The 23,306-nt window shown below is 36.5% G+C and overlaps 3 protein-coding genes across 8 annotated transcripts; all 3 read right to left on the bottom strand.

Annotated features, from left to right (window-relative positions):
- Window positions 1–522: 522 nt before the first annotated feature.
- Window positions 523–2,708, bottom strand: LOC105222507 (uncharacterized). Its single transcript, XM_049456601.1, has 3 exons — window positions 2,258–2,708; window positions 2,118–2,204; window positions 523–2,052 (listed from the first exon to the last, which is right to left on the bottom strand). Exons 1-3 carry the CDS (start codon window positions 2,611–2,613, stop codon window positions 534–536), a joined length of 1,962 nt encoding a protein of 653 aa, XP_049312558.1. The 5' UTR covers window positions 2,614–2,708; the 3' UTR covers window positions 523–533.
- Window positions 2,709–5,262: 2,554 nt separating this feature from the next.
- LOC105222508 (WW domain-containing adapter protein with coiled-coil homolog) lies at window positions 5,263–16,305 on the bottom strand. 6 transcript variants are annotated; one of them, XM_049456597.1, is made up of 15 exons: window positions 15,745–16,305; window positions 14,154–14,187; window positions 12,849–13,528; window positions 12,170–12,269; window positions 11,897–12,106; window positions 10,360–10,782; window positions 10,225–10,300; window positions 10,073–10,158; window positions 9,895–9,990; window positions 9,340–9,827; window positions 9,010–9,257; window positions 8,515–8,939; window positions 8,245–8,426; window positions 8,042–8,169; window positions 5,263–6,784 (listed from the first exon to the last, which is right to left on the bottom strand). In XM_049456597.1, exons 3-15 carry the CDS (start codon window positions 12,936–12,938, stop codon window positions 6,706–6,708), a joined length of 2,631 nt encoding a protein of 876 aa, XP_049312554.1. In that variant the 5' UTR covers window positions 12,939–13,528; window positions 14,154–14,187; window positions 15,745–16,305; the 3' UTR covers window positions 5,263–6,705. The 6 variants fall into 6 exon arrangements, with proteins under 6 accessions (XP_049312554.1, XP_049312555.1, XP_049312556.1 ...); XM_049456598.1 differs by having other exon boundaries at window positions 8,257–8,426; window positions 15,745–16,304; XM_049456599.1 differs by lacking the exon at window positions 12,849–13,528 and having other exon boundaries at window positions 15,745–16,304.
- Window positions 16,306–18,465: 2,160 nt separating this feature from the next.
- On the bottom strand, window positions 18,466–19,643 carry LOC109579296 (loricrin). The gene is made up of 2 exons (XM_019989064.3): window positions 19,490–19,643; window positions 18,466–19,370 (listed from the first exon to the last, which is right to left on the bottom strand). Exons 1-2 carry the CDS (start codon window positions 19,493–19,495, stop codon window positions 18,855–18,857), a joined length of 522 nt encoding a protein of 173 aa, XP_019844623.2. The 5' UTR covers window positions 19,496–19,643; the 3' UTR covers window positions 18,466–18,854.
- Window positions 19,644–23,306: the final 3,663 nt, after the last annotated feature.

The raw sequence follows: 23,306 nt of genomic DNA, 5'->3' as shown, positions 1-23,306 counted from the left end.
CTAGAATCGCTGAACTATGTCAATGGCGGCGTATAACCCGTACATCGAATGCGAAATTCGCCATTGTCAATGAGCAGAGGACCATAAATCTTCCGAAAAACCTTTCAGAACTCATAAGATCGACTCATCAGATGTCAGCGTCCATGCCTCTGCTCCACATACTTAGCAGGACGGGAATAATGAGTGACTTATAGAGTTTGGTCTTTGTTCGTGGAGAGAGGACTATACTTCTCAATTGCTTACTAAGTCCGAAGTAGGAACTGTTGGCAAGAGTTATTCTACGTTGCTTTCCTGGGTGGCATTGTTGTTTATGTTAATACTGGTTCCAGATAGACGAAGTTGTCTATGACTTCGAAGATATGATGTTCCTACCTCACTCATAAATATTAAGACCAGTTCTATCAAATTAATATTTCTATTAAAAATATGTTTCACAATACAAGAATTTATAATGGTTACTCAATAATTTTTGTGGTTGCACACTTTTTTTTTCAATTTAACTCTGGAACAATGCCGCATTTTATGTCGCGTCTTTAGTCCGTATTTCTTTGAATAAAATCTCGTAAATAGATGATCAAAGTCGGCGGTTGTTTCATTTCTGTTGGTATCGCATACAACTTGGACCGTTTATACATTTGCCGTGCCTCATCGTCGGTTATGGTGACAGTAAGCTTCTGTTGTTGCATTCCACCGGACAGTCTGTTACCTGCTGCTGTGGTTGTTGATTGACCCCAAGAAAAACTTGGCCACCAGTAAGAAGTCGAAGTAGTCTTCTTCGAGTCCTTATTTGTTGTTGTCGTTTTTGTTGTCTTCGTCCGTCGCCAATTAAAGTAGGGTAACCAAGATGAACGTGACTCATGCTCTTTCTGTGTCAATTCAATTTCCATATCTTTTCCTGGTTTGTTACGCCACCAAAGAGAAGGCATCCAGGAGAAACGTGCTTTCGTGGTTTGTGTTGGAGTTTGAATTTCTTTTGTTGTGGTTGATTTAGTAAAGTAAGTTGTCCATCTAGAGCGCAGATTAAAAGAAGGTAACCATGAAGAGCGTACTTCCGTCTTTGTAGTTGTTGTTTCAATTTTGCTTGGTGACTGTCTCCACTTTAGGGATGGTAACCAAGTGTAACGTGTCACAGACGTTTCGTTTCGTTCAACTACTTTGGGTACAGTCTGACCCCACTGGAATGGCATCCAGGATGTACGCGCCTCTGCCTTTTTGGCTGGAGGCTCAATTTGTTTCGATGAAGTTGAACTCCATCTAAATGTTGATATCCAAGAAGTAGAGGTTCCAGGCTTCTCCAGTTCACAACCAATTTCTTTTGGCGGAGACTGACCCCACCAACTAGAAGGCCGCCAGGAGAAACGCCTTTCAATCTTTTTAGGTGCTTGTTCAACTTTTTTTGTACTCCAACTAAATGTAGACAGCCAAGAAGTGGGCGTTTCAGATTTCTTCAGTTGATAATCAATTTGTTTTGGAGCAGGTGAACCCCACCATCGAGAAGGCATCCACGTGGTACGTGTCTCTGTTGTTTTAGTTTGTTGTTCAATTTGTTTCGTTGAAGCCGAACTCCATCTGAATGAAGGTACCCAGGAAAAAGATGTTTCTGGCTTCTTAACTGGAGTAACAGTATCTTTTGTTGTTGTCTCCCGCCAAATATGTGTTTTTATCCACGATGAACGTGGTTCGCTAGACTCTGTTTTGATTTCCTTCGTTGTTACCTGATGTCCTCTACCAAAAGGTGTCCACGAAGAACGTGTTTCAACTTTGCTGACTGTGGAAGTTACTTTTTTTGTTGGATCCGGAGTAGCAGAACGAAGCGTCCAAGGGTAGCGGGTCTTAGTCACTTTGGGTGGCGGCGCAATTGCTTTCTGTTGACTCCTTTTAAATGTATACCAACTGCCAGAGGGTTCGGATTTTATTTTAGTGGCGGGTTGTGCTGCAAGTTTGCTCGTCGAACGTCTAGCCGAATATCTTTGAAAACATGTTAATGCAGCCGTACAAAATATAAGCAGAAACAATAAACCAATTATGCTGACTACTGTCACTTGCGTAGATCTACACTTATGATGGAAAAAAATTATCAAAATCATATGACAGAAATACCCACAACTAATGCATACCTCTTCGATTTATATACTTTGATGGACAGGATAATTGTACATTTCAATACTAAAAGCCAAAACACGATGGCGGCTATTATTAGAAACCTGTAAAGGGTCAATTGTTGACGCTACTTAAGCATATATGGATCTGCACTTACGCTATGAAGCCAATTATGCTTATCATAAAGGACAAAAAGTTGCGCCCCGTATTGCAACAACCTTTCCCCGTATTACAATCATCTTCTACACACTTTTCATTGGGTTTAACAGTTTGCTTGGGCTGCGGCGGAGCGGGTGGACACTTCCGTTTATAGGGCATTTCCGTATCCGTTTCACAAAGGCATTTACACTGAAACTGATATTTTGGTATTGGCCGCTCTGGCGGCGTATCTCGAACATTACTTTCAGCATTGACGTTTCCATTTCCGCTCTCACCACGTAGCTTGGCGCACTTCTGGCAGGGACAAGGCGGAGTTTTACACTGAAGTTCACGCAAAATTTCTGTGCAAGTCATTGCAGTTTTTTCTATTTTTTTTTTTTTTTTTTTGTGATCAACAAAGAATTTTAGATGTGTGCATTTTTCAAAATTTCAAAACAATATAAAATTTTTGTTGACATTGGAATCAAAGGCAAGTACGTAATTTTTTTTTTTCTTTGTAGCACCCAAAAGGAAATGTCGGAGATCCTATAAAATGTGTATATAAAGGATCATCGTGACGAGCAGAGTCGTGTCCATTGCTGTATACACACGAATTAATTCTTCACAACCAAAACATTTGGAAAACTTTTGATTTGACAAGAAATTTTCACCCAATATGGCATGGATTTTTGATGTTGTTGTAGCGGCAGAAAACATTCCTGAAGAAATTTGCGAGGCATAGTGTCCTTGGTCGGATAAAAATTCGGGTTCGTTCCGATTAGTCGTGGGAGCGACATGTATTTTTGCAAAGGCATCACTACATTGTTCAGAGCGCATTGTTCAGAGCGCACTATTAGAGCATACGAGTATGTTATTCAAATAAACCCATTAAAATCAAGATAAAGATCTTTTTAAATCCTCTTATGCTAAAAAGTGTACTTGTGAAGATTATTATAACTTCGGTGCAGCCTGACTTAACGTTTTCTCTTGTTATAGTTAAATTTGTCCAATAAATAAGAGTTACATATGTAAATAAAGACGATATAAGTAATACTCACTTTGCCATTTATTAAAGATTAAATTCAAAAATGTATGGCCGAGGAAATCGCGAAAATATAATCCTGTGGATTGCCAGAAGTAAAGGCAAAGTATTAAAACACAAAATCATATAAGAATTTATGTTTTTCATTACATCACAAATTAAGTACACTATTTTTAGTATCATGACTTTTACTTATGTGCATTTATCCACATTTATGTAGCACTCCAATACATTTTTTACTATTAACACACATTCATTCTATGTGATGTATTTTCATCTATTCGATATTAAAAATAGTAATATGTCAAATTTTTTTAATATTGATCAACTTTTATTTAGAACTATTATATTTAATTTGATATTAGATATTAATTTTATTTGTTTACTATCATTACTATTGCATTTTCACTTTTTCGGCAAATCGTTTTGCAATATCGGAGGAAAATTTGCATTATATACAACTGAATAGTGCACTTGTTTAAAAATGTAAAGCTTCAGTTCCTCACTCTTCTTTTAATTACCCTAATTTTCGTTAATTAACATTTTTAAATATTTAACAGTAAGAATATTTATTTTTAACGCTGCAATTTTAAATTTCAGGATTAAGAAAATTATTTACAAGAAAGATCAAAAACCTGCCAAAACATATAAACACAGAACAGCTGTGCATATTCCTATTTTGACTATTTCTCATTTGCTTTTCACTTCACTAATCAGAATTTATTTCACCACTTCTACATAATACAAGGAAATATTTTAAAATTCCTGCTATTGCATTAAAATATAGCACTAGTAAAACATAAATAATAAAATCGGAACATGTAAGAGCTTGTTTGAAAGGACACACCAACTAATAACTGCACCTATGCTCATACTTCAATGCAGCTACTTAACAGCTGTCTACACGAAATTTAACAATTAAATTGTATTATGACAATATTCGGAAACACTTTACACGCAATAAAATCAATAAAATTACACAAATTATTATATATTCACAAATTTAATGCGGAGCAACGAATTTCAATGCGAATTTTTATTTCTCAAACGGTAAACTGCAATCCAAATGGCGAGCTGTCAAACTAGCGGAAATTGTATGTGTAATTACCACAATTCGCTGTTTAAGCCAAGACACAAACCGAATGGTTGACAAAACTGCTTTATCAATAAAGAAAATAAATACATAATGGTTGGGTAGTTCCGAGAATTTAAAATAAAACAATTGAATTTTTGTATTATTGTTACAACAGCAAATAAAGAACGAATATCACCTGTGGTTATATAAAAGTACTAAAAATAGTATAAGTGAGAGTGTAAGTGTATTGTGTAAGAATGTGTGAAATTCAACCCGATACTTGCCATTAGGCTGCGCCCCCAACTGAAGCCGCCACTTAAGTGCCATTCGCTTTTGTTTGCCGCAAACGTGCTGGTACTATTTTGTTGGATGCTTGAAGAATTACTACTTACCGAACGAAAGTGAGTTAGATTGTCGAAATAACAGCCATTAGCCAGATAAGACCGGGTCAGTTCCGGTAACCAGCTGTTATGGAAATTAATGCTTGGTCAGTATTAAAAACCAGTGATTATTACCTTGTAAAGTAAGGTACTGTAAAACTGTTCCTGTTCAAAATTTTTACTTTTATGCCACACTGTCAGAATTATCAGGCGTTCGCCGTTAGATAAGGTAATGCCAAGTAAACTGAGCTGATAAATTATACAAAAATATACACACATACATATGTACGTAGGTATGTCGGATTGCTACACTAACCATTTTATCCACCCGCAGTCTGATAAACGTATCCGAAACCGTATATTTACCCGGCCATGGACGCTGAAATCGCCACTACAAAAACAAGACTAATCTCTCTATATTGGAATTCCACAACGCCAGCACCTTTTCACACGTAAAAAGGGAGCTTTATATAATAAAAACGTTGCATACAGACCGCAACTCCATTATATAAGTAATAGAACTTCCATTATTTAATAAAGACAGTTCTTTATTTTTATGCCTTAGCAGGTTTACATTTTGTTGTTGCTTTAAAAAAGTATTATCGCCATTATAGTTTCACTGTACAAATAATAAGAGGCACTGCTTAAAAAAATCATAATAACTTTAAATGAGTCAAATAAAACACAAATAAATTAAAATACATTTAATTTTGATTATTTTTTGCAGTTTCTTTTTGTTTTTGTTATATATATATATAATTTTATCAATTAATATAAGTATATTGAATATAGCATATGCTTACATATATCTACACAATCACGTAAAATCTATAATATTCATTAAATGTTAATAAAGTAAAAAGAACTAAAATATTATCGTAAATTAAAAAAAGTAATAATTGCTTCAGGGTCTTCTTCTACTCCTGCAACGTTAACTGTTTGTTGTATTTTATTGTATGTATGTAGTATTGTGTGTGCATGTGTGTGAATTATATTGCATATGTTTACAAAAAAAATTCATTATAACAGAATATATATTATATTAAACTAGTATTTAACTTGAAATTAATATTTATAATAAATTAGAAGATAGCAAAACTGTTTAGCTGTAAACTGCAAACAAAAAACAACTGTATGCTAATGAAGTATAAAAGGCATTTCTTGATGTTATAATGATTTTTTGTCAATATACAAGCAAAGATCTGCTGAGTTTTCAAATCGTCGCTAACAAAAGCCTTTATAGTGGTCACTCAAGCCATCGCCGTTGCTCAAGCCCAAATATGCCCCTATGCGTGTGGCACTTGTTATGAAATTCCTTACGCAATGAAATTCATACAAAGCCAACGCCGCAGCTTGCAGCTAAAAGCTAAAATGGGTTTCCAGCGCTTAATTAGCACATTGAAATACAATTCGATCTTTGTCTCCTATATCCTTAGCGAACTGTGTGGTAGGTTTGATTTAAATGGGCTTGCACACTCATTTTGTTATAGCTATTTTTTATTTATCATTAAATTAATAGTTATAATTACTAGTCATAATATTACTATAATTATTCATTACTTTTTTGTGTAGATTTTTCCTGTTGTATTACTTGCTTTATTTATGTGTTTTTATGATTTTCATTTTATCTTGTTTGTATTTTAATTGTATTCCTTTTTATTTATACTAAGCTGTTTCAAATTTTGTTAACCGCACGCTTGATTCTCACTTTGTCAGCTGTTACTGTTGTTGCTGCTGCTGCTACTACTTTGAACGCTGGTTACCTGCCGTCTACACTCACTATCATTCGATTACTAGTAGTAAATATTAGGGTAGTGTTGCCAATTGCTATCGTTATGTGTTTTTTGTTTTTATTTGTATTTTTTGAATGGGGCGTGTAGGCGTTTTTTGGTGAGAATTTTCGCTTATGAATGTGGTTATGTGTGAATTTTTAGCATTAATTCCTCTTTTTAATACAAATTTGATATTGGCTAAAGATCATCAGACATAAATGAGTTTTGTGATTTTGATTCTTCTATTCGACGAATTTGTTGGCGAAGATACATAATTCTGTAATGGAAGAAAGATATATAGTTAATAGAATAACAAAATAATAGAAATCGATAAAAAAAAAATAGTTCAACCAGTTCAAATATTACGCTAAATGTTACATAGTCTCTGCAAAGCTAGCTATATTGCTTTTGGCAAGACATGTATTGCCATTTATATATACATTCGGATGTCAATAATTTCCCGAAGTTGATTCATGCAATTGACTTATACTTTATGTGTGTTTCACATACGCCATGGTGTACTGAATGAATACAGTACATTTGATGCAAATATTTAACTGCGTACAACTTTTAAAGGAAAATGTTAATAGAAAAAATTAAAACTTATTAAATAAAAATTTTGTATTAGAATATTATTATTTTAAAGTTGTAAATTTACTTGCTTGGGAGATAAAAATTATCTAAAAACGATCAAAATGCTTAAATTGAAAGTAAAGACTTTTTGACGTTGAATCCTTTTTTAAGAGCAAAAATTTAAACTCAAGTGATCGTTTGCAATAAGAAAACTAACTTTGGAAATAACGGACACCCTAATATACATACGTTGACAAAAGTTATAAATATATAATAGAGTAACAGAGACATTTATAAAGCAACTCGAGCGCAACTTCTTTCAAATAATCTTAGTGTAACAGCATTTCCATTTCTCCTTTAGCACTTTAACCTATCCTTATCCTCTCCATACCGTCTTAAAATAAGGTTTTCTGCTTATTATGTTTTAAACTGTGGCAGCACAGGTACGTCTTCTATAACAGCTAGCCTCTTATGACTGTACAGTGGACTTATTTCACAGACTTCACCATAGCAAAATATGCAGAAACCTTAATTATATACGAAATAATCTTTGGGGATATTAGTAACTCGACATAAGTACTACTCACTGTTGAAAATTGCAGCAAGCAGAGAGCAAGACTGCTACACGCTTTGCAAACTGCCACTAAATCCTCACATATAAGATTCAATAGTGCTTTCTTGCCTGCAAAATTAATCCCTATAAACGTTATTGTGCCTAAAACGTCAAACCGTTATATATTGTTCTGCCAATAGCGGACATAAGGGTAGTGTCACGCAGTTTGTCTCATCAAACAATAATGTACAGCCAGTACGACCTGCTTTCTTTTGGTAAGATTTTTTCCAATAAGCCTGTTCACACATCAACCACAACACAGAGCTGTTACGCCGTCATGCCCAATTTTATAAAACAACGCACTACATAAAAAAAATAATAGTTAAATGTGGGAATTATCCAACTTACTTTTGTTCTTGTAGTGTTGCTGTGATTTCAGTTATTCTAACTAAGCTTCTAGCACATTTTAACTCGGCCGACACTTTCGTACACTGTAAATCCCCATACAAATGCGTTTCTTCGGAACACTTTTGCGCCTGTAAAATAGTAGGAAAGGAAAAATTTTGCGTGAATGCGATGTAATGTGTGTGCAATTTGTAAAACTACTGCACCTCTTGCATTACCTGTTTCTCCAAAATATCAGCTGGCCAATTGGTGACATGTGTTATTAAATCAGCACGAAAATACTTTGCTAATTTCGGTGAAATCTCTGGACCCTGTGAACGGCCGGCTTGCACAGAGGACGTTACGCAACTTTGCAGTGTGCTCAACGAGGCGGATGAAGTGTTTTCCACTGTCGGCAAAAAATTTTAAGGTTATGTTAGAGTTTGTATAATGAAATCTTTGAATTTATTAAATGTTTTATTTATGTAAATACATACGTTTACGCTGTTGCTGTTCCATTGCCGCTACATTAAGGTCCATTTCTTGCGTTGGCGTTGGTGGTCCTTCGCCAGGCAGAATACCAATAACTCCACTACCGCCAGCGTTTCCGCTGACATTCGCTAAACTAGATGAGGGACAGTGAACGCTATTGTTGCTGTTGCCAATCGAGTTCATGACACCGCCACTGCTACCCTCGACAGTCTTTAAACCGTACGGTGTGTTACAGGCGGCATATGAGCCAGCATTTATGCCGGCGCTCATATTAATGCCTCCACCGCCCACATTGTTGCTGTGACCGGTAACAGGAACAACACCACCGCTGCCGCCAACACCCGTGATAGGACTCTTTGTATTGTAGCCCATTGGCGACATGCCATGTGTATGGGCTAAATTGTAGTGTGGCGAGTTCACCGAATTATCTCTGCATAATGGAATATAGAAAAGTTATAATGAATATTGAAAGATGTTTAAACATCAAACACATGATTTACCTTAGAACTATCACCGCTGATGAGGCCGCATGATTGGTAACATCCATGGAAGTGCCGGTATTGGACATCATATGTACCGCCTCGTTGCCACCATGTTGTGAAAGTTGGTGATGATGATGTAACGCCGCCTGTTGTTGCTGCTGTCGCATTAATAACGCCTTCTGTTGCGAGCTCATCATCATTTCCTGTTGCTCCTTTGTACCCAATTTCGGAGGTCCCGGTGCATTCGAGTTCAAATGATGATCCACCTGTCCGATTAATAGGGATTTATATTACAAATAAATAATACATTTTAATGGACTAAAAACGTAAATGCAAACTTCAACTCACATTTGGCGATGTTGTTGACGCTAAATGCGCTTGCTGTTGCAGCATTGTCACTGGATCCATTTTTCGATGATTACTATTATTTTGTGTCTGCAGCACACCAGCAACCATCACTGGTACACCTGTACTCGATGGCACAGAGGCGAGTCCAGTGGCGGGCAACATTGTTGCTCCGCCCACAACAACACCCGAACCATGCGCTGACGCGGATGACGCGGAGAAATGCATTGAAGCGGCTGCTGCATTGGCCGCTGCAGCAGAAGCGGACGCGGAGGAGGAGGATGACATAACAGTGCTGGCGTTAGGATGCGAAGCTAAACGCGGTAATGCATTCGGCAGGCCAACAGTTGATGTTGGAATTGATAGGTCATTGTGTTGCACATTCACCAGACCATGAACTGTGGGCGCGCCGGTCAGCGGATAGCTAGCCTCCGATGTTGGCGTGGAGTCACCGGGACTTATGTCCATATCGGGATTTTCAGCGATGCGACCTTGCATTGGGAAATAAAGTTAAAAATAAAATATTGTGAAGATTAAGCAGAAAAGAGAGATAATCACCATCCAAACGCCTTCGATGACTTGGCGGTCCGCCATCGTTTTCATAATTCCACCTCAGCCGTGAGTTTCCTCGAGAACTGGAATGTTTCGCGTAAGCTGCAGAAACCAAAATTAATTATATATTTGTAACCTTTTTCTCGAGAGCTAGGACTATCAAATAATGTGGCATAACACTAACCTGATCTACAAAAACGATCCTCACGATCTCTATCGCGGTCTTTGTCCCGATAATCTTTTTCCCTATGTTGATCGCGTGCCAGAGTTCTGTAAACATAATAATTAGAAGACTAAAATATTTTTTCTTGTGCATTAAAGTTACAAAACTCATACCGTTCTCGTTCAATCCATTCCTTTGGTTTCTCCCATTGTGAGATTTCAGTTTTGCAGTTGTAATAATACATTTTTCCTGTAACGCACGTAAATAAATTAGATTTCAATAAACACTTAGCTGCCATTAAAACTCACCAGATGAACTGACATGTTCACTCCAATCGCCACATCGTGCCACACGTTCGCCCCGATCGCTGCGTTCACCGCCACCACTGCCTCCACCACCTCCTCGATCACGTTCACGATCGCCACCGCCTCCACCACGATCACTGCGATCTCTATCACGATCCCTATCGCGGTCACGTTCTCTATCGCGATCTCGTTCGGAGCCACGCTCACGTTTACTGTCTCTTAAATCGCCACGATCACGATCGCGATCTCGGTCACGATCTGTCGAGCCGGAACGCTTGTCGCCGCTACTGGAAGAACAAAGCTTTGCTCCACTTCCACTACCGCTGCCACCGCCGCGACGATCCAACCTATCATGATTGGTGCGATGCGATTCTGAATCACGATCGTTACCACCACCACTGCCACCGCCACGTCTATCGCGTTTATCTGTAAAATGAGAGAAATAATATGAAGATTTTAATAAATAATACTTATTGTTTGTTGGACGAATAGGTTGGAAGTGTCTCTCTTAATATTGTACTGTTATTATAAACGTTCATGAAGATTCATTTTGTTATCTCGAAAAGTTCAGACTCAGTATTTTGCGTGCGAATAAAATTATAAAAATTCTTACTAGAAAATTTTCATTTCATTTCTTCAGTTTGCATATTTTTCTCATATATGTATTTCAAAAATTAAAAAAAAGTTGTTTTCGTTTTGGGTCACAATCATTGCTTAAAGGGTTATGTCATTTTATACTCGTTATCAGCTGATCTTTCGGTTGATAGTGACATTTGAAAACTAGAAACAATTTGTCTACATCTTATTGTTATTGTTTGTTTAGGAATACATTCAAGTGAATGATGTTATGGTTAACGGTTTAGACCGGGAATTTGTAGCGAGGTTAAACCATAGAGAGGACGTTTTATATAAGATAGTTTGGAAAGCAAGAACAAAAAGATAACTAATATGAAGCGGGGAGCATGATTTATTTATCTCGCTAAATTATGAAAACGCCTTTTTATCAAGGTGACTCGAACTCCTTTAAATGGTTGTCTGTTTATCGAGCACTCTTATTTGGATATAAGTGGGTAGACTTTAAAAATATCACCCACACATTGTAATTGTTTCCAATTAGATTTCCAGGTTTTCTAAAGAGGTTAGTTTGTGAGAAGTGATGAAATACGAATATCGGTTATTTCTCAATCCAATTGGACAAAAAAAAGTGTAAAGTGAAGGTTAACTAAAAATATGAAAGGCTAAAGAGACACACATAAAATTCTGCCTTGGTTAACAAACCACTTAACAAACCTAGTAGGAACGAAAGAATAATTTTGTTCATTGATTGATTGATTGATAAACGAGGAATGCACCGCGACCTTAGGTCTATTTTGCCCTCTCCTACATCACGAAGAATCGATTTCATTGCTTTCACTGAAGTACAACGGAAAAAAGATAAATAAAGAGGAGAGAGGCACCCTCTTACCGTAAGTTCCCGTGTACGCTTTCGTTATTCTAACTACTTTGAATGTAACAATCGTAAGCGTGACTTTAAACTCACCTGTAGAATATTTATCCTTTTTATAGACATCGCGATCACGATCCCTCATTTTTTGCATATAGCTGAAACGATCGCTTCCACGATGATCACGATCGCGTATATCGTGCGAACCGTGCCCTCTTGACGATGGTGAATCTACTTCAGGTGATTGTGAGCGATACGATGCGCTGTTACCATTATTCATAGCAGTTTGCGATAATCTTTGCGAAACTATAAACGAAATGTCAAAAACGTTATTTACTATTTTAAAAGAAGAATTTTGTTGTCACTTACCATTATTCAATGGACCACCGCCAGCTGGCGACAGATCGCGATCGCGATAGTTTGATGAGCGATCGCGTTCATAATCGCGTTTTGAACTGTACTTGGAACTCTGTAAAGGAAGAGTGAAATTTTTGAAATCATTAAGTAACAAATGGACAAAATTTTTGTAACAACTAAATGAGGTGCTGATCTACTATGTATTCATGGGGAAAAGAAATACACACACAACATCAAGAAAATTAGTTGCCACATTTGCAGAAATGCCAATGAATATAAAATGTATAAGCCAATAAAAGAAATAATATTGTGTACAAAAGAAATATAATTTAAAATTTTGAAATTCCATTAATTAAACAGTTTATGGGATGAAAAGAAAAAAAACGGCATCAGCCCATAGATCACACTTAGCGACAGGACATGAATAAGCTGTTTTTTTTTATAGTAACGTTCACAATATCTTTATTTTGTCGAAATACTCCGCATCATCTGACCTGTCGGTCCGTGTCGTGTCGCCAAGTGTGTACACAAATTTCGCTTTTAATGATATTTTTTTGGTTTTTGTGTGAAACGAGTGTATTTAAGTTATCTACAGTAATTGTTGGTGCCATGTGACGCTACTGTGCATACGTTTTTCAAGTGGATAAGCGCATGCGCAGCGCACGCCCACGACCGGCGCACTTCTACTTACATCATCTACGCGACACAGACCGACAGCAGCATTTTTGTTACAGCCGGGTGCCAATGGTAAATCTATTGTGATACTATTTGTGGTAGTCATAAACTGTGGAATCTCACGAGTGAGTACTAACAGAACGCTTCAGGAATCGTTGGAAGCGTCTCGCAGAGCTGACACTAAGATGATAGTGATTTATATACACTTAAAACGTTTTATTTTTTTTATATTGTAATTTTAATTCTTTCAATAGCGATGATGCAACAATTAAGTTTCCATTTTTTGCTGTCTAAAAACAATTTTCAACTTTGCACTTTAAAATGATGTTAACGATTTACATATATTTAAATAATGGTGTATTTTTTCCTTTGTTAGTTTTCAATTTTTTGTGTTTTATTACTTGACTAACGCGAAGCGAAATGAGTTGCCTTGAGTTAATGGAACACACAATTGTGAGAGAGGTTATTTGTCGGTTTGTTATGTTGTAGGATTCGTAGATGATACAGACTTACAATTGGTTGCATTTCTTTTTCTAGACATTTTTGGCGTTTTAGACGCGAAAAATACAAGTTGTATTTTTTTTAGTATTATCTTTTTTTACTTTTTATCCTTGATTATTAATTATTATGTGCATAGTGTTTTTGTTAGTGATTACAACGAAGGAGGACTTTCATATTGTATGCTGAGATGATTTGCTGCTTGGTTGTGGTGTACACGACAGTTAACGAGAAGACCGATGCAGTTTGTATATGTTTGCAGTTAGAGAAGAAATTATTAAAAAAAAAAATTTGTTGAAAATATGCGCACATACAATGAGCAACGAAACACAAAAGGTTTTATATATCATGGTATAGTTATTATAATGTTAAGCAAAGAAGTTGGTTATTTTAAAAAATGAGAGCAAAGAACACAAGTCAGTATGTTCCACCATTTAAATTTTGACACAAAGAGTTGTAAATCAAAATTAATTAACTGTATGACACTGATTCTTAGAAATAACATATTTCCGGCATCAATTGGTTACAAATAAATACTTTTTTAATAAAAATTAAAAAACTTTTTAACGAAAAGTGAAGTTTTAAGTTCACAAACATATTTACTTACTATATGTGTAGTTCTAAGCCACAAGCACAGTAAAAAAGAAATTTGCAAAACAGCATAAAAACAATATTTTTCTAATATACTAGTTACTTCAAATTCTAGAATATAAAACTTGATATAATCGCATCCATGAATATAGTCGGGGCAACATAAAGATGAATATGCAGTATGTTTATCATTAATACTCTTAAATTACTTGCAATTTGTTTTAACACTCACCTGATACGAATGAGACTGATGCTTCTCAAAGTAGCTGCAAGAATATAAAGATATATTAATTTCAATTAAACATGAAAGTTAGTAAATAATAAATATTTGGTTAAGTAGTTCTATATGCCATTTATCCAATCAGCAAAATGAACAATTGACATTCCTCAAATAGTTTCAGAGAAGCCTGCTAAAGAGCAAGGTCTTGTCGGTAAGTGGACTTGTTTTGATACCACACGTTCACCTACTGTCATAAAGGCAATATTTTTATACACTGGAAAAGATATTATATATTAAGTTAACTACGACAACGATATCGGACCACTATAGCATATAGCTGCAATACAAACAGAACGATCAAATCAAGTATGGAAAACTTGCTGTTTGCAAAGATACATATACCTGATATTACCTAAGCCAACGGTACAATCTCCGTATAAATTGTTCAGATCGGACGAATGTAGGATATAGCTGTGAAACAAACCTATCGATCTATATTATATTGAAGAGTTATAGCTTCGGTGCCACCGAACACAACATTATCCGTTAAATTAATGCTTGGAATATATTCGTTAAATGTATTAAATAAATTTGTTAACTCAACGGTGTTTGAATAGCCCATACTTGAATTTATAAGACAAAATTCAACATCTGCTGTTGCATGGTGCACAACTTGCTTCTGTCAGATTTTTATTGTGGCCAATTTATGAATTACACAAAAAAATATTCCTTAACATTATTATTCAACTGGTGTTTTTGTTGCACTATTGAATATATCTTGTAATCCATAAAAGTTAATTAACGTGTAGAATATATGTGCAACTATTCCACACTATTCTTTTGTAAGAAAAAATAAAGGAGAATATGAAAATCGTTGAAAATAATTACCGCATATGAGGGAATATGTAGCAAAGGCTAATGCTAAGCACTGGTAAAGACGACGGCGTTTATATTGGAGAGGTGCAGCAGCACTAGAAGTAGCAGCAGCAATGGCAGAACAGATACATATAGATATATCTACTCTTCAACTATGTACAATTAGAAATTCCCGGAGTCAGATGTTAATAATTAGTTCCTCACTTCATCCCGATATTTTTCACTCAAATTCAAATTAAAATGTATTAAAATCTTTTCAAAAAGTTTACAACAATTTTTCTGTAATTTTCCGATGCAGAAATTTGTGAAAACTTCAAATAGTTCTTAGTCGATTTTAATATTCAGACATTTTTTTCCTCTTCTCCTTATGATATTCCATCAAAGAAATTGGAAAAGAACGAAAGCACGAACATAAGACAAATTCGGAATTGGTGAACCAGACAAATAGCAGATAATCAAACAAGGTGGAAGGAAAAATTAACTCAAAGCACACAATGAAATCAAAGCCATACGAATGGCCGGAGAATGACGGACAACGGAAAATGCCAGCAAAAAAAATTTCACACTGATACCAAATCATTTTAAAAGATTGTTGTGTATTATCGAGTGGTCGTACTTATAAATACGATGTGTATTCATTTGACTACTGGTGCAAAGTTATTAAATTTTAGATTTTCGTTACGAAGTTATCTGCAAAATTCATGTAATAAATATAAAATAAATTTACCCATCGTTCACACGTTGCGGTTTTCTAGCATGCATTACCATCAATGCAAAGTTTTCGCCCAATTTTTTTCCTCTTCGTCTTCGTTGTGCCGCCGCAATAAACGTCTACAAATTTTTTTCAGATTCCCCCAATACTCCGTTGGTTAACGATATGCCGCTATTTTGGTTAGTTCCAACCAAAATTTTAACCAAGTTATCTTGGCAATTTCAATTGAAAACCAACCCTTTGGCTTTGAGAGTTCCTCCTTTTACTGAGATTACTTTTTTTCTGGGAGGGACGTCGACGACTTGAACTTCGTCGTCGGCAAAAAGCGAAACTTTTTCAATACGGCTCTGCTGGAACGTGCTTACCCTCGAGTTATATTCATAAGAAGCGCTTATATATAATAATGGCTTTTTTAGCTAAATATGTAGCTCCAATTCACACTTATAAATTTCTTTCAATTCTAATACTTTGAATTAATTGTTGGGCAAGAAATTTTTATTACAATTGGAGCTGAAATTTTCTTTTTATGCGCTGCTTGCTTTTCCTATTGATATGACACTTGATTTTTTCTCATTGCTCTTGTATGTGTTATTCATTGGTACGCTTTGCACCTTGTTCGTAGAAGATCATGCTGTCGCCTTTTAACAACCACGATTTTGCTTCATGGCAGAGCGAATAGGCTTGTGTGATAAGGTGTGGTGAAATCGTAGAGCAGACCGCCATTTTTCGTAAGTGCAGGGTTGCTTAGGCTTAGACATTAGTGTTGGACAGAAAATTTTCAAAAATTGTTAGCAATATTATTATTTATATTGGAATTAATTATATTTTTTTTATATTTTTAATATGCAAAATCTGTCATAGCAACATGCAGATTTTAGGTTAGGTTTGAGTTTTTTTTTCCAAAGAACAATGTATTTAGTAGCACAGTCTGATTGTCCCTACACTGGCGTCTAAAAAGAGTTACCTAAATATTACAAAATAATCACATTAATCGAGTTTAATATAATTGTATTGTTAAACAATTGTATAACCATATGTAGATAATGCAAAAGTTGCTCATTAGTTTTTACCTCAATGATAGTTTTTTCTTATTTTAAAGAATATTTATGTGATTTTTATATTAGTGGGGAATTTCATTTACACATTTGAATTTACAGAATTTGTTCTTGAAGAAGAAGAATCTTACTGTGAACATGTCTCCAAAAAATATGTGTGTGTGTCAAAATATAAAATCAAACCTTTCAAATAGTAATATCCGGAAACAATCATCCCATTACCTTAAGCGGATATTAAAGCGGTTCCTAATATTTTAAGTACTAAAAAGAACTCAACCGATTCGTTAAAAGTGGAATTAATATTTTTTTATAAATTTGTTATCAGAAAATGCCGTTAAGTGTAAGAAGTTTTTATTTGAAAACACTCATTAAACTACTTAGACAACGCAATTGAACTACTCAAAGCCATGAAATGAAGTCAAGGTAAGGTAAGTTGGAATTGAAGCAAAATAATTAACACATGTGATGCCTATGCGTTAATTATGTTGTTTAATATTCATATCTATGTACGTATAGTATATGTATGTAAACATGTGCAAAATATGTAGGCGAATGTGTTGAAATATTATTTAAATTATACACAAAACTTTTAAATTTGTGCAACTCTTTTATTAGACAATTAATGAAAACATTATATTTTATACACCAACACAATTAAAACCATAATAACTTTTCTCTGAAGCGTGTAACGCACCCACAAAGCAACTTTAAATTAATTGAGTGGCAAAAACGAAAAGTCAAAGATGAAATTAACTCCAAATGCAAACAATAGCAACTGTCAGGCATATTTACAATGTTTATAAATTTAATGCAAATACATATGTACATACATATGTACATATACATTTTCGTTGCTTTGTTGTTATAAACGTCAGGCGGACGATACCATAAACTGGAGGTTTCATAAATATAGCGCAAATTCAAAATCATATTCAATGCAAATGCTTAAAATGTATGAATGAATGTTTGTTTTCCTTGAGAGTGCACGTGAGTGGTGCCAAATGGCAGAAGAGATTGTTGAATGTTGCAAAAATTTAACAGCAGTTTGTTGGCAGCAAGCCTTTCGATGTGAAAAACTTACGCAGCGAAATTTTTGAGGAAGTAATTTGGGTTTAGTTTCCGGTGAATTTTCGCTGAAAAACGCTTTAATTATTTTCATTACACATAAATTACGCCAATTCATCATAACTGTTAATTTGTTGACAAGTCAACATAGCAACTTTTTGCGGCTTATCACCGTTTCATAACAGACATAAAGAGGACAAAAACCGCAGTAAACAAACATATGTTTTGCACAAATTATTTATTAATCGATTGCATCAAATCCGAATGATGCACAAAACCAAATTTATGCGATTTGACAGAATTATGATTTTTGAAAGTACTAACAATATTAAAATGTCTGCTATGATGGCTGTTTGATTTTTTTGAAGTGGCTATCCTTGGCCGGATGAAAATTCAATTTAGTTCCGGTCACGTAGACCCGACTATTGGGGGAGCAGCGAAGCTACATATGTATATATCGTGTTTTAGGGTAATTATTGTTAATTTTGTAAATAATCTGGCTAGTTAGCATACAAAGTTTGGAAAAAAAGGTAAAAGCTCAAAGTTCAATGTTTAAGGCTCGCTATAATGCTTATTTATCTAGCCGAAAAATAATATGCAAAAACTAGTTTTTTTTTAACTATATTGTAATTTTTTGTTTACTTTATTTTTTGCTAAAAAAATAGTGGATTTATGTACAAAAGTTGTATGTACAGATGTAAATATGTAGTAAGAGGTCGGTAGATTCATCAAGTCACATATGAGTATTTTAAAAAGACATACTAGTAGACGGTGACTCTTGGCAATACAATTCAGCGTTGAAGATTTTCAAAACGGTCTGTATAGCTGTGCTTTGATGATTTTTATGTTGCTGCCAGATGGTGGATGATTAGGTATGTTTATGGCAGGGCATGTATTGCAACGAGAATTGCAAAATTTTGTTGTAAAGTTTACGATGAATTTGAACACTATTGGCTTGATGCATATCACAAGGAGGTTAGCTTTTTCGCTGTGTTGATTGGCAATTTACCAACCACCACCACCGCTAGACCAACCACCGCCGCCACCGCTGGACCAACCGCCGCCGCCGCCACCGCTACCTCCTTCTGAGATGACCTTAATGATCTTGACGGAGCCGCCGCCGCCACCACCACCGCTAGACCAGCCGCCACCGCCGCCGCCGCTGGACCAACCGCCACCACCACCACCGCTAGACCAACCGCCACCGCCGCCGCCGCCGCCACCACCGCCATGTGAGATGACTTTGATGATCTTGACATCGGCACCGCCGCCGCCGCCACCACCGGACCAGCCGCCACCGCCGCCTCCACCACTTGACCAACCACCACCGCCGCCGCCGCCACCATGGCCGCCGGAACCAGCATCAATGATCTTCACAATCTTGACACTGCCGCCGCCACCGCCGCCGCCGCCGCTAGACCAGCCGCCACCACCGCCTCCGCCGCTGGACCAACCACCGCCGCCGCCGCCAATAATGCCTGCATTCGCAATGGCGCAAACCGCCAATAAACACACAAATACCTAAGGAAAAGTAGAGAGAATTATTGTTAGTTATCCGTTTGCAATGTACTCCGTTTTCAGGGATGCAGCGTGACACTGCTGTATGTTTTAATCCAATTAATCCTGTTAACGGTACACACCTTCATGTTGTTGTCTCTATGTTTAAGAGCTATGTAAGTCGAGAGAGTCAATCAACAACTGATGCTCTAACCGTTGCAACGAACGGCTTTATATGCGAAAACCACGTTAAGTTGGCCGCGCAGCAGCGCCGAGCGTGCGACATGCGACATGCAACAACAACAGCTGTAAAGATGCGCTTAGCAGTATGGCAGCAATAGGGCACAAACTTCCGTTGATTTGCATGCTGAGCGAGTAGAAGAAGTTGGTAAATATTATAACTGAATTTTAAGATGACTAAACACAAAAAACCGGCTACCGCGGCTGTTGGTCAGTAAAGCGCAGCTGAGGTTGATAATAATTATGATGATGCTAAGCTAATGCTAATGCTAATATTGTTGCTGTTGGGCGTTGTAACGACGTCGCCTCACGTCTACAAAACACTATTCAAGCATGAGATTTGTTTATGCTTTTGAAATGCAAATATACATACATACATACATATGTACATAGCAGCTGGTAGTAATATGGGATGTATTTTTAGCATTTCAGCGCCTTTTTCCTTCTTAATTTCACTTTCATTCAGATTTTAATGATTCTGCGTACAATTCCCATTCGATTTGGCAGCTAAACAAAGCATTTATTAATTGCACTTTTATTGTTTTTGCTATTGTCGCTGTCATTAACAAAATTATGCAATGTGCAAGCAAATAAAAAGAAAACTAGAAAAAAGGCTATAATACCCTTCACAGTTACATTTTCTATAGCATGGAAGGGTTTAAAAGGATCTTTATACTCATTTTGATTGGTCAGTTTGTATGGCAGCTATATGCTATAGTGGTCCGATCTGAACAATTTGTTCGAAGTTTGTAGGGTTGCTTTGGAAAATAATTTATGCTAAATTTGGTAAAAATATCTAGTCAACTAAAAAAGTTTTCCATACAAAAACTTGATTTTGATCGCTCAGTTTGTATGGCAGCTATATGCTATAGTGATTCGATCGGAACAATTTCTTCTGAGTTTGTTCTATTACTTTGGGGAATTACCCATTCCAAATTTTGTGAAGATATCTCGTCAACTAAAAAAGTTTTCCATACAAGAACTTGATTTTGATTGGTCAGTTTGTATGGCAGCTATATGCTATAGTCATTCGATCGGAACAATTTGTTCGAAGTTTGTAGGGTTGCTTTGGAAAATTACTCATACCGAATTTGGTAAAGATATCTCCTCAACTAAACAACTTTTCCATACAAGAACTTGATTTTGTTTAGCCAATTTATATGAGAGCTATATGTTATAGTGGTCCGATATCGGCGGTTCCGACGTATGAACAGCTTCTTTAGATGAAAAAGACATTCGCAACATTTCAGATCGATAACTCAAAAACTAGGGGATTAGTGTGTGTATACGTAGAAAGACCGAGATGCAGGCGGGCTTAGCGAATTCGATTCAACTCAGCTAATTTATTTACATATATGTATGTATGTATATTATATAGGACCTCCGACATTTCCTTCTGGCTGTTACAAACTTAATTTACCCCATTCGGGGTATACAAATTATTAACAACAACAAAAAATTACATTAATTAATATACAAAATGCTAGGCGTCTAAGCATATTTACTAGCCAACATACAATTTTTGTGCACTAACCCACACAAACATACATAAATACATGCATACATACTACAAGTGCTTACATAGTGCCTCTTGACACCATCGTCTTGCTACCATGGTTTATAGGTGCTAAGCGGTGTGCACCGATGAGCAGCCTCCAAGTCATACCACCACATACATATGTATGTATGTAAAGTATACACTATACTAATGTACATACATACATATATGCACATCTATTCGACTGCAACACTTCCCTGATGCTTGTGGGCATTTTTACAAGCGTCATCACTGTTAGCTGTAAAATACAACAAACTTGCATTTAATGTTATTATTTTAGTACCGTTGTAGCATACTCAAACATACTGCTTGCATTCATGTACATCGTTGTACGTATGTATGTATGCGTGTACAATAATTTCGCTTTCTGTCGTGATTCGCGTTCACCCTCAACAAACTTTTGGTGTCTGGCCTCACCGAATGCCTGATAGTATGATTAACAAATACCCGTTTTTTAAAACAAAAACAACTTAAGACGATGCACTAACCAATACATCAACGCATGGTGCATGGAATGGACATACAAGCTGCTTTTCATATTTCCCAAATGCATAACCTCGTGAGTAAAAATTTTTCTTTGTGCTTTCTTTAATTGAACTTTTTGCTTGCAGGAGCTCATAATGAAAATAATAACACACTATATAGCAAAGGACTTTCGCTGGATAGACCCTGAGGCCATAGACAAAAGCTAAAACATTTGTTTCATTCAAGCCTTCGGTGAGTCGGACGAATTGCCTAAAAAATTGGGCCCAAAAAATCAGTGGGAGCCTCAGAGAGCTTCGTCGGTACGGGAAGGTCTCTCGATCCATAACCAATTGAAACGGTCTTGATCGTTGTCATGCGTATTAGTCACGAAGTCTATCTTAACTTAACCTAAACCATTCCGTCCCTACGTGAAGCTCTCTTAGATGATACCTACAAATTTTAAAAAGTCGAAGATGGCGCGCTTCTATACTTCAAGTGGAGTCCCTGTGTCCGCCTCGAAGCCTATCTTAACTTAACCTAAACCATTCCGTCGATACGTGAAGAAATCCTGAATGATACCGGCAACTCTCGAGAAGACAAGTGACCAGTGTTACTACATATCAAATGAAATACATGTTATCATTGTCGTGCGGACTTAACTTAACTTAAAACGCATGATGGACCCTGTGTCCACAACGAGAAGTTGGCGAAACTGAGGGCCGTTCTTCTACAGTTTTATCCAGAGATATGTGTCACAGGGATCAGCTCTAAAACTCAACACACATGTAAAGAGTTTCCCACACCAAAAATTCAACGCGTCCCTTCATCATATACAGATTTTATACAGAGTTTTTTTAGAGCAGACGCCTCGATATCCAACACAGAATAACTCAACATGTGCTACTTCGGACTGAGTACGCTATTGACTATTAAAGTCCTCTCTCGACGAAGACCAAATTCTACAAGTTACTCATCATCTCCGTCCTGCTGTATGGTGCAGAGGCCTGGATGATGACAACATATGATGAGTCGGCGTAACGAGTTTTCAAGAGAAAGGTTCTACGGAAGGTCTTTTGAGCTTTGGCAACTGCAAATGTCGCTATCGATGGAACGATGAACTGTACGTGATATATGACTTCATTGACATAATTCAGCGAATTAAGAAGCCGCGACTACACTAGCTAGGACATGTCGTCCGAATGAATGAAAGGTCTCCAGCTTTGAAAGTATTCGACGCAGTACCTGCCGGGGATGACCTCCACTCCCTTCTAAAGACCAGGCGGAGAAGGACCTGACTACACGTAGAATCTCCAATTGCGAAAAGGAAGAACAACTGGCGCGCTGTTGTAAACTCGGCTATAACAATCTACAGATAAGCGGTGTCTACGTCAATAAAGAAGAAAAAGACGCCCCATGGATAACAACGGCAAACTTCTGATTATGTGGTTGTTGTTGCAACGATTGTTTGGAAGACTGCCAAAGTGGTTGTTCTTGTGACTCAATAAAAAGCCAATTCCGTTCCAGTTACGTAGACCCAACTGTCGTCTAACCGTTCGTTTGAGTCTGTTCATGACTTCCACGTAAAACTTGGCGTTGATGATTTGTCCAGGAGGAATAAATGCATGGTGGACGATGCTTTTGATGTCAAAAAAGACAATGAGCATCGTTTTCACTTTGAATTTGTTCATTTTTCCGGT

This window comes from Bactrocera dorsalis, chromosome 4 (genome assembly GCF_023373825.1).
Source record: "Bactrocera dorsalis isolate Fly_Bdor chromosome 4, ASM2337382v1, whole genome shotgun sequence".
Taxonomy (NCBI): domain Eukaryota; kingdom Metazoa; phylum Arthropoda; class Insecta; order Diptera; family Tephritidae; genus Bactrocera; species Bactrocera dorsalis.
Note: the sequence above shows the minus strand (reverse complement) of the source record. Positions and strands in the feature narration are given on the sequence as shown.